The sequence below is a fragment of the Rhopalosiphum maidis genome, chromosome 2, assembly GCF_003676215.2.
Source record: "Rhopalosiphum maidis isolate BTI-1 chromosome 2, ASM367621v3, whole genome shotgun sequence".
Lineage (NCBI taxonomy): Eukaryota > Metazoa > Arthropoda > Insecta > Hemiptera > Aphididae > Rhopalosiphum > Rhopalosiphum maidis.
The window spans coordinates 1,278,172-1,290,755 of NC_040878.1; the positions used below are offsets into that span (position 1 = coordinate 1,278,172).

A 12,584-nucleotide genomic window follows, 5' to 3' on the forward strand; every position below is an offset into this window, starting at 1 on the left:
AATTTAAATAATTAACAAATATATTTTTTTAAAGTTAAATTCGGTTTCTTAATATACAATAGTTCATCAATTTTAATTCTATATTGTCAATATTTTACTGCATTTTGGAAAAATAGTGGTTCATGTGTCTATTACAATAGTACTTAATATTAATTATACAATATTTTATTTAAACATAATCTGCCTCTACCTATTTTGTGAAGAAAAAATAAATAAATTGCCTATACAATATTTTAAACATAAATTCATTATACTTCATACAATTATATTGGCTGCTGTAAGGGTATTGCATGAAATGTATTTTTTTAATTATGAAATGAATATTGTTAAATATAACTATTATAAATAATGTAACAATTTAAGTAGATTGATATAGTTTTCTATTTTTCAATTTTAACAATATTGAAGTAATCATTTTACTTTTTTTTTGCATAGTACAATTTTATTTTTGCAAATGTATCTTAATGTGTTTCTTTTTATTTTATTTATATGTATCTATAGAATGCATATATTTTTAATTTATTTTTAACTTTTTAGTTTTAGTGTTTACCAATGAGTGTCCCAAATGCTTTAAAACTTATAAGCATAAAAGAAATCTACGCCAACATCTATTTTATGAATGCGGGGTTGATCCTAAATTTTCCTGTGATATTTGTAATAAAAAATTTGTCCATAAACAACACAAAAATAGACATATAATATCAATACATAAAATGTTACCAAATATATAATATTGTTATTTATTCATATTTTTTATTAATTTTATTTATTTGATTGTGTAAATGTAAAAAGATAGTTTAAAATTTAATAATCTATACTAATATATAATTTAATGAATTGCATGCATACATTTGTTTATGGGCTGATAAATCATGTCAAATTCATCATGTGAATTAAATATTATCATATCATTTGTAATAAATAACTGCAATACATTTTTAGTTAAATAATTCAGTTACTAAAATGAAAAGAGTATTTTTATATGAAGAGCAATGTTAGTCTTCTTAATATTTGTTCTTGTGCTATTCATTTTTATTTTTTAAATTTATAATGAATTGTATTTAATACTAATGTTTCAGATATAGTTTAAAAGTTGTATTATTTTATAAAAAATGCCCTTGTATGATTTGTCTAGTTTATCTGTCATAGCAACGTTATATGTGAATGAGTTACTTGTTTTTTTTTTTTTATTATGATTAATGTGTTGTCTTTGTTTTACATGGGAAAGAACCTAGATAGTCATAACTAAAAAACAAACAAAAAGGAGAACTTAGGCTTTGAAATATCATTTAAATTAAAAATAACAGATTTTGAAACAATACAAACTTTTTCTTATAAGTGATATCGAATAATATTTCACCGACAATATTTTCAACTATATTGTATATCGATTTGGAGTCTTAACTATCACTAATTGGTTCTATCCTGCATAAAACAGTTTTTGCTATATTTTACATTTGTAGGATTGATATAACACATGCGAGTGTAGCATCCTCTTAAAATAAATTCTCATCTATGTCATTTAATTAATTCTTTATTTTAATTTATACATATACATCAACAAAAAGTTTTTACAATATTGTTATTATTTATTTATGTTTAATTTATTAAGTAACATAAATGTTTGAAATAAGATTCCTGAAAATAAGAATGCAATAAGTAATAAGTTGATATTGTTAATTTATATAATATAATAAATAAATAGTATATATCATTAATATAATTTAGATAAAAGTAATATATTAGGTAATTGTTTAATTTACTAAACTAGCAAAAGACATTTTAAATCATAGAGTTAAATCTAATATTTTTTTTTTAATATCTTGGTTTAACTAAAATTTAATTTTGTGATTATTTAATTGTTAGCATAGTCTTAAGATATATTTTTTTTTTTTATACTGTTGTCACTTAATGGAATAAGAAATGTACACTAATCTTTAACATTATAGAGGTATCGTGCTATAGTGCGTTTTAAAGAATGAAAATCTAAGTACTTTCTAAAAATGAAAAACTAATAATTTAAGAAAAACAAGAATCAGGAAACCTAAAGTTTTTGAAAAAAAGAATTTAGATTTTATTGTAAATTAGATACTAAGATTATTGAAGTTTTAAAATTTTCAATATTTTTCTTTATGTTTAAAAAATTCAACGTGTAATACAAGTTTTTCATAATTTGTTTTTACATCAATTAAAAAAAAAAAATACTGAAAATAAAGTAACAATTTTGTTTTCATATAAGCTTTTGAAGAGTTTAAATTTTTATAAAAAACGGATATTTAAATGAAATATAATGGCGATACTTATTATTTTTTGTACAAAGTGAAATTTTTGTTTTATTTAAGAAAAACTTTATTAACTATTTATAACGGATTAGTTCACATTGCTCTATAGTATGTCAGTTTTCCTTATTGATTTATAATTTATAAGTCATATGATCATATGTCACGTTTTAGAACACAAATAAAACAAATTAAATAGTATTTTGATCTACACGTCTTATTGACTCAGATTTAATTTTTATACATCATAAATTATTATTCAATTCACATTTAACACATCCATTATGATTTATCGAATAACAAGTCAAGTATTACTATACCAGTGATCAGTATTCTTAAATTTTTTCTACTTTTGGTGTGTTTTTCGAATTACGATTTTACCATGACTTTCCATGTTTTATATCAAAAGTATGATCAATCATAAGAAAGCCACCGCTGTATTTTATTTTTCTGATTTATTTTTTAGACCAGATTATATATCATTGTATTATGCATCAAGTTCTCTTTTTTTTAAATTTTATTATTTAAATATAAAAAATCTTGTAAGATAAAATGTTATTACAGTATATTCTCGGTAATATTTTTCTGACTATTTTAGAACCTAATTATTGTTGAAACGTAATAAAGACTTCAATTGATTACAATCGACACAATTATACAAAATTATTAAAAAATAAAAAAAACATTTATACAATTTTAAATTGTAATTTATACAATTTATACATTTAAATATATTATAAGATGCAATATTAATATTTAGATTTTAATATGGACTATGGAATTAAATGTACAAATATTAATGTTTTATAAATTAATAGAACACATTAAACAATTATATGACAACTTATGAATAATATAAGATGATCATACCTAGTTGAACAAGCTGGAACTTGAAAATTTAGTTTGTGAAATGATTTAGAATAATATATGATATACTCATACATGATTTACAACTTATTTAGTTCTTAAATGTTCAAGGGAATCATGTTACACAGATTCTGTAGTAATGTTGCAAATAAAACAAAAGAAGAAAACAAAGATGTTGGTTAGTTTCCATCATCAATTTTTAATCTTTTAAAAAAAGAGACTACAACAGTGAATAATTATCTAAATTCATCCTAGTACAAGAAAAATAATTCTGAAAATAAAGCATCGACATTTTTAAAATGTTTACTGCAGCTTAAAAAATTCCTAAGTTCCATTGCTTTATTCTTGTTAAAAATGATTTTCAACATTTAATTTATTATCAAATGTAACCTCTAAATATTAATCTACTTCTAATCTTTGCAATTGTTCTGCCTGATTATACCTTCAATATTAAAAGTATAATAAAGCGCAAGAATAATTATATGATAAAAATGTACACCTGTTTATATTAAGACTTATTTGATTAAATTTATATCAATTTACTAGAACGAACATTTAGTTATTTAATTTGACTAATTCTTGATGAGATATAATGATTAAAAATACATTTTCAGATTGTCTTAGAATAATTATGTTAATATTTAACATTTTATTACCAAGGGACCGGTTAATTATTTTTCGCAACATTTTTGATAAATCGTAAAAATAAAAAATAAAAACAGAATTACTGAACCTTTTAAATTATTGCACGGCTAGATAATTAAAAATATATGAAACAATTTATGCTAATGTATTTATTAAGTGACACATCACACATCTTAGGCTAAAAACTTAATATTTTAACTGTTTTTTATTTTATTTTATAATATTGAGAAAAACACCTTGAAAATAATAATTGTCCTCTACTCTCTCGCTTGGGCTTCAGAGCTTAAATAAAATATTGTCATTTACTGTAAATAAATAATTAATTATATTAAGAAGATAAAAAGTACATTATTTTAACACTGTATTATTGTGTTACAGATCGATTTTACTGTCCAAATGGATTTTGCAATCGTAGTTACAAAAATAAAAGAAGTTTACGCAGACATATCAAAGATGAATGTGGTGTTGATCCAAAGTTTAAGTGTAAATATTGTGATAAATTTATGTTCAGGAAGACTACATTACAAAAGCATCAAGTTAATTGTTCTGCTAAATATTGTGTTCTTAAAACTTTCATTGCATATAAATAATTAAATTAGTTGTGCCATAATTAATGATTATGGCATTTTAATATCATCTAGTTTTGATACAATTGCAAAACATTTTCAAGGTGTATACAATATTTATATTTTCTTTTCTGATGATGGCGTAAAATTATAGAATATTGCGTTAGAGTAGATTAGCCTAAAAATACTGGATCATTAACATTGAATCATTAAAGTCATTAAATAGTCTGATGATTGATTAACTTATTATTTTATTTGGTTCAATAAATTTTTACCTGTATTATTTCTGGCAATCTGAATATTTTGTATCATAGACATTTATAATATTGTGTACTATTATCATCTAAAGGCCAAAGCTAAACAAAATAACAAAATGAAATAGAAATTATTTGCGTTAATAGCTGAGGTTGGAACTGAATTATTTACATATTATAAATTCATAAACTCAACAGTAGTTTCTTTAGGATACTTTGACAATCAGTTTTTTAACATTTCATTAGATTTGTTGTTGTTTAATTATAAATAGAATTAATGTATACTAAATTGAAAAATATCTACAAATTGGACAATAATTATTTTATATATGAACTAGCTGCTGGTGTACTCTACCTAAACTGCATTTTGATCTGTAACCTGTGAGAATTCACCTATGTAATTAAGAGTGTTTATAATAGTATGAATAAGTTTACTAACTAACTAACTAGTTATAGTTAGATATTTTAAAGTTAAAAGAAAAAATAAGAGTTTTAAAATATATTAATTATCTATATTATGAAATAATATAATCAATGTGTTATGGAATACATAATAATAACCCTTGTTATTTTCAGATTAAAATTATACCACAGTTTTATAAAATAATATCTGATGTTACAATTTATTATATATTAAAAGAATATGACTATACTTTGGAACAATATTATTTACAAAAAATGTGTTATTATTTAATAGTAGTGTTATATATTATTTTTAGTTAAAAATTGTACACTAATGGTATATAATATTAAATATTATAAATATTTTTTTAATCTTTTTATAATATATAGTACTTAGAAATTAAAAAAGAATTTAATATATGGTTTTAAATAATATGTATTATTTTTAGGGCAACCAAGATATTTTTGTCTGAATGATGATTGTGGAAAAAAGTACAAATATAAGCATTGACTTATCATATCACTCAAGAGTGTGGAGTTCCACCAAAATATCACTGTCCTTTATGTTTTAAATAATTTTCTCGTAATTTTACATATAAACAACACATGGTTTTAGTACATAAAAAAATTTAAATGGGTAAAAAGAATATTTTGTGAAATTTTTAAAAAAATTTAATATTGTTTGTATGAAATCAAGTATTATTTTGTTTTTTGTTCGTATAATGATTGATTTATTTTCTTTATATGACCTATTTTTATGATATACATTCATATTCGCAGTAGTTTAATTGAAAACTCAATATTATAGAATATTTTTTTTCTTATTAAAATTAGTTATTGTTAAAATCTCATAGAAAAAAATTTAAGTTTTCAATTGAAAATTTATTAGTACAGGAAAATCAATTATAATAAGAAGAAAACAGAAAAGCTAAATTTTATAAACATGTATACTGTTTAGTAAAATGTCTCTAATTATATGTCAAAAGACGTACATGAATAATACTTTAGAAACACTTACACTTTTAGAATATTAAGTTGAGATAAACTTAATAAGTAATATAAAGTTATTAAATTAAAAGAATCTTAGTTATAATTTGTTAATACTGTAGTGTTGTTAATTGGTACTTTATATGATGGTTATAACCCATCAACCCCTCTTCAAAAAATACCTTACTTCGTCAAATATTTTTCTACAAAATTCCTTTACTCCAGTACCAATAATATGTCATTTTGGTAAATATCATATGTTTTTCTGAAAATACCTATATAAATTAACTAAAATAATATTTTAGACATAAAAATAGCTAAGGATATATTTCTCAATTTTTTTTTTTTAGATAACTATAATTATCTATTGATTGACTCAATTGTGAACAACTTAATAAAGCGATATTTTAACGTAACATAACATACATTTGTATCAAACAAGATACAAAAATCTCAAAAATTAGGAATGGTATTTGAAAAATTAAAGCTTTTAAAACATGTATTTTATTTTTTTATTAAATTAAAAAATTTAAAAAAATCTCTCTTTGAATTTTTATAGTAAAATTTAGGTGATGGATTTTTATACTTTGCTTTTTCATGAGTATTTATTATTTATTTTATTTTTATATAATGAACATAAATGGTTCAATAAAACGTGACAATATAACTATTAATTTATTTTTATAAGTTTCTTCTCTATAGCTCATGTTATACCAACAAATGGTTGATATTATTGTTTGAATAAATGTGGACGACATTATAAAAACAAAAGAGACATGGGATATCATTTTAGACATGAATGTGAAATGCTATTGCCATATCAATGTAATTATTGTGAAATGAAATATATTAACAAATCAAAATTAAAACACCATGTAATATATCCTGATTAATATTTTTGTTTTACAAATATTAAAAAATGTCATTGAAATTCTTACAAAATTTATATGGAATATTTGCAAAAACTAGAATATACTTGATATTTATTTTTTATGTTTCATGCTTTTTGAAATACACTCATTGATTCATGCTAGGTAAATGTTATTATTTATACATTTTTTTTTTTTAATTACTACATCTTATGAGTAATTTAAATTTGATTAAAATATATGCATAAATTAAAAATAATTTGTATATTATTATTATTACCAATTTATTTGGTTTTATTTAAAATATTTCAAGAAATTTTTTATAGATTTTAATTTCATGAATAGAATGAAAATGAATAAATATTTTATTTTTATGTCAAAACTTACATTACTACTTTTAAATTTATAATTTTAAAGCTTACAAAGATAGTTAGAGAACAATTCATATCCGTATGTCATTGTTTCTTGTCCGTTATTTATACGACTGATTAATTTTATGAACAAACTTTTGCTTAGAAACATTATAATTATTTTTTAAAGATTAACCTATTTAAGTATAAAAATTTTTTTTTTCTAAATTAATGATTTTCAAATTTTTATTATTTTTTTCTAAACAAATACATTTTGGTAAGATATGTGTTATTATTGTTCTATTATCTTTTATATTTTAATTAATTAATTTCCATGATATAAATATAAATTTTGTGTTTTTATATTTACTTTTTTTTTGTTCTTAATTTGATAAATAATAATAATAAAATAACTATATTACAAATAAAAATATATTTTTCAGCAGAATATGTTAGTTTAATTTAAACCCATATTTTGTTATAATAAGCTTTATTCATTACTTACTAAGATTTTAAGCAGAGCAAATTGGTTTTGAAACCATGTACAATAAAATTATTTGTATAAACTTGACAAATAACAATATTTCATTAATCAAAAAATATTTATAAACATTTTTACATAAAAATAAAATAAATTATATTTTTTCAACATGTTTGATACTTATATTATATCATTATTAATATCTGTATCTATCATGAGTTGCATGAAAAAGTATGATTTAAAGAAATTGTTTCTAATTAAAAATAATATTTTGTTGATTGGTGTTCACATTGATATCATAGAAGCCCACTACAGATTACTTGATGAATAATAGCATAACTGGGGCTTAAATGTTATTATTTTCATCATAATATAATTATTATATTTTATTTAGCTTGTTACTTGTTATAATTAATAATTATTTTTTTACGCAAAAAATTTAAAGATATTTTTATGTTTTTGAGTGATATGATAATGTGGATAAGCTTGGTAGCTGAAATAAGTATTAATAATCAGTAACATCTATGATTGGTAAACAAATTAACAAAAAATTTGTAGTTTTTATGAAAACTTATTTTTTTTTTGCATGCATATCAAATTATTTTTTAAATATTACTAAAAACTAATAAAATCTTACATAACCTTAAAGAAAACCTTATGACTCTTCTCATCATTATTATTTTAGATTCTGAACAGAGTGATGAATGTATTGATTTTACAATGATCTGTGTTTATTTTTTTATTTTTGTGTCTATCATCATGTATTGGAGTAATAATGCTTTGATTTTTAACTTCAGCCTCAATTTTAAAAGGAAAGTGAAAAGTGAATCTAGTTGTTACTTTGGGAGATCAAAAGTAAAAAATTCCAATAGTTTTCAAAAGATTCAGGAAAATTTCTAAAAAAGTAAAAAAAAAAACGGGAATTTTTACGCATAACCAATTTATCTTAGGTTACAAAAACCTAATACAAGGTTCTCCATAACTTTTTCTTCAAATAAATGTAAAAAAAATTCTAGTGTCAATATAGAAAAAATGTTATTAGCTATGAAATCAATTTTTTTACGAAATCATGTAAAATAACGATATATTACAATTTAAATATAGGTAATAATATAATATATCCAAGAATAGAAGTCACTAAATGGCGGCCTGTGGGCTACATACGGCCTGTAAACCCACATACAAAAAATAAACAACATATACTACGACAACATTATATTTGTTATTATAATATGTATTTAGAATTTTGATGGGTCGCCAAAAATGTTCAGATTTCTAATGTGGCCCTTAAAAAATATTAATTGGTAACCTAACCTGACCTAGACTGACAAACCATCTTCGTTCAGAATCATTTTTCGTACACAATGATACCTGCCATTGCATTCAAATTTAACACATCCATTATAGTGATCTATCCTCCATCTCTATTATATAGCAGAGCGATACCCACTTGACCAACCCCCTTTTTTTTAATACAATAATTATTACATTAAAATGTATTATAATTATATTAAACAAGCTTATACAAACAGACAAATTTCTAATTTTCCGTTCTATATCTTTTTTTTTTTTTTTATATAACATTAAATTGTTTGTACAAACATAAACATGACTATAAAATGTATTTTGATAACTAATTCGCTCATATTCTCATATTATGCTCATTGAATTGTTAATGCTTCTAAATTATTTGAATTATTTAATTTAATTTTTTTTATAAATTTAAACAAACATTTTACATTTATTTAATTATAAATTATGATGCTTATTAAACAGATGAATACTATTTCAGGAATGGTATGGTTTGTGTGTGCAAATGGATGTGGTAAGAAATATAAGCACCGTACAAATTTATTACGGCATAAGAAAAATGAATGTGGTGTTGAACCACAATTTAAATGTTCATTTTGTCCAAAGGCCTATACTCAGAATGCTAGTTTGAAATTTCATGTACTTAGACAACACACTACTGGCATATTATCTAGATGTATAGATAAACGCACATTCAATGTTAATTAAAAATGGATATTTTTTAGCGTTACTAATTAAGTTTATATTAGTGCAGAAGAGATTTATTTAAATTGTCATCTTTTGTTAAAACTTATACACTATATATTTAAGATAAAGTTTGGCTGAATAATAAAACATATTCGTAGTATGTGGTATATAATTGTTTATTTTTTATATTACATGTATTATAATTGACATTCAATTTAGTACTAATTTTTCTCAGTCTTATAGCTGTTATCTAGTGATTAATAATTAAGTTAATAATATTTAAATATTTTTTTTTATAAAAATTTTTCTATTATTATATGCATACATTTCAGGATACATACAAAATGTAGATTCTTGTTCGAATAACAGATAGTATTAAATCTTATGTTTTTATTTTGAATATATATTTTAATATGTTAAAAAAACATCAATAAATACCAATTGAAAAATAACTAATTTACTTCATTGTTTCTTATTGTTTTACAATATTTAATACATTTAGCATCAGTCGCAATAACCTAATTGCTTATATATATTAAATTTTAATTAATGGATAAATTGCTTTTGCCTATCTTATTTTTATTCTAAAAAAAAAAAATATCTTAAGATATTTAAGTATAATTTTTTTATTGCTTATTAATCATATACTTATTATAAATATTGTCAATTTAATTTTATAATTTGTTTTTATAACCTTGATTGATATGTATTATTTGATTATTTTGAATATTTATTATGTATGTGTATAATATAGTATATGTATTGTATAAAATAATAATACATGTATATACATTTTTATTTTATTCAATAAAACCTTGTTATTCTGCCATTCTAGTACTTTATACAAGCATACATGATACATAGTTAGTTATTTTATGTGATAAGTTTAACATTGTCTTTAAAAGTTTGGACTAGTTTCATTAAATAATAATACATCAATAATTTATACAAATTTAGAATTATTGTTCCTAGTTTAAATTTATCATTGATCTTGTAATTTATTAGTTACAGCTTACTATTGCACTGAGAACACAGATTATATTTGATTTAATACATTTTAAACTTTTAAACTTTCTATAAGTTTTCTATTAATCATAAACTAAAATTTAGCAGATATTATTATTTATTAGCTAATACAAATGTAACTTTCTTTTACATATAATATTTTAAGTGGTTTTTAGGGATACATACACATTTAAGTTATATTCATGAAAAAAAACTTTGATTTTATGTTTGTTTATTAAAATATTAATGATTTCAATGTCAAAAAAATAAAAAATAAAAAAAATGAGTAATAATATCAACAATGCATAAACTATGAACTGATTTTTGTGAGCATTGTAATGTAAGTACTTACCTAATTAATGTATGTTCCATTATCTCTATTTCAAATTAATTATTTGAAATCATATTTTTATAATTATATCTGTTAATATTAAGACATTATCAATACATTATATTACATTGATAAGTATTATATTATTTATTTTCTAATTAATTAATAATATTATAATGGTTATAGGTAATCATGTACATAGGTACATAATTTTCAGAATGAAAGGTTTTGACTTCCGCATTTCTATGTTAGGAGTTATAAGTATAAAAAGAATTTAGTTAATCATTTAAAAATAGAGTATTGGAAAAAACTGAACATTTTATATTCATATTGTGACAAAACTAGTTTTCACCACAGTATCATTATAAGTCACTTATAAACCAAGTATAATATGATATAATTATGAAGTAATTAAAACAAAATATATGTAACATACTAAATAACACTTGTAACTTGAATTTGAAATTATTTATTATTTTGAAATGTACCTACCTATATTCATTAAGATTATTTGTAAACTAAGATAATCTTGGTCTCCACATGAGTGAAAAAAAAGCTTGGTTATTTTTTTTATATTAATTTTAATAAAAAAAATAATGCTTTTGGTATTAATTAAATTGTATGTACTAAGTAATTGATAAACACAATATTATTATTTATAAATTAAAATCAATACTAATATAAAATGTTATGTAAGTATTCTATCTTTCTCTTCATATTATAAATCAGGTAAAACAAACAAAAGGTTTAAAAATGTAATACATATTTTATTGCAATTCTACTATTACATTGAGTTAATTTACATAGTATTTTTTATAAGTTTAGACTGTTTAGAGTAGTTTGTTAAAGCTTAAGCTAAATTGAAATTTTTGAAATGTTTATGTAAAGATGCATACTTTATTTTATTTTTAAATTTTTATTTACAGATGGTTGGCTTAATCAAATTGTTGAAATTGAAGTAAAAAAACGATTAATTGCTGAACGACATCATTGTCCAAATTGTGCACAAAGCTATAAATACAAAGGAGGTCTTCGCAGACATCTTGACTTTGAATGTGGTAAAAAGCCACAATTTTTATGCCCAGAATGTCCAAAAGAATTTTCTAGAAAAGATAAACTTCTTAGACATAGAAAAAATGTCCATAGAGCAAAAGAACTGGGTATTTTTTGAAATAAATGTTTTAGTCGTCAAATTCTTTGCTTTATAAACTTTATGAAAAAAAAAAAATATATATATATTTATATTAAATTGTCAATTATTTTATAGTTGAGATTTTATTATTGTAATCTTTATAACTACCTACTTGATTTTGAAAAACAATATTAATGAATTAAACTCCAGTTCTTTGATGACTGGCCCAACTCTAGGTTGTCTCAGGAAAATTGAGTTATGAAATAAACCAGTAGTGTTATTGGGCTGAATGTTATTGTGAAGTTATTATTTGAATTTTTATTTATATATTAATTTTTATTTTATTGGTGTAATGTTTATAAAAATGTATCTGATATTTAAATGTAATATAATAACTGTAATTTTGAGCAAAACCTAA

The 12,584-nt window shown here is 21.1% G+C and overlaps 1 protein-coding gene and 1 long non-coding RNA gene across 39 annotated transcripts in view; one reads left to right on the top strand and one right to left on the bottom strand.

The window, feature by feature from the left end:
* The window catches only part of LOC113554788 (longitudinals lacking protein-like), a 360,082-nt gene that overhangs the window by 117,107 nt on the left and 230,391 nt on the right, over positions 1-12,584 (top strand). The window contains exon 5 of one of the 38 annotated variants that reach the window (XM_026958798.1): positions 9,493-9,734. The exons of 36 other annotated variants lie outside the window; for them this stretch is intronic. In XM_026958798.1, the coding sequence (XP_026814599.1) occupies positions 9,493-9,719 (227 nt within the window). In that variant the 3' untranslated portion in view covers positions 9,720-9,734. Of the gene's footprint in view, positions 1-4,169; positions 4,397-9,492; positions 9,735-12,584 lie in introns of those variants that run through there. One more of the 38 variants, XM_026958808.1, reaches the window with a different exon arrangement.
* Positions 1-12,584, bottom strand: part of LOC113554799 — a 55,900-nt gene that overhangs the window by 19,942 nt on the left and 23,374 nt on the right. The window lies entirely within an intron of this gene.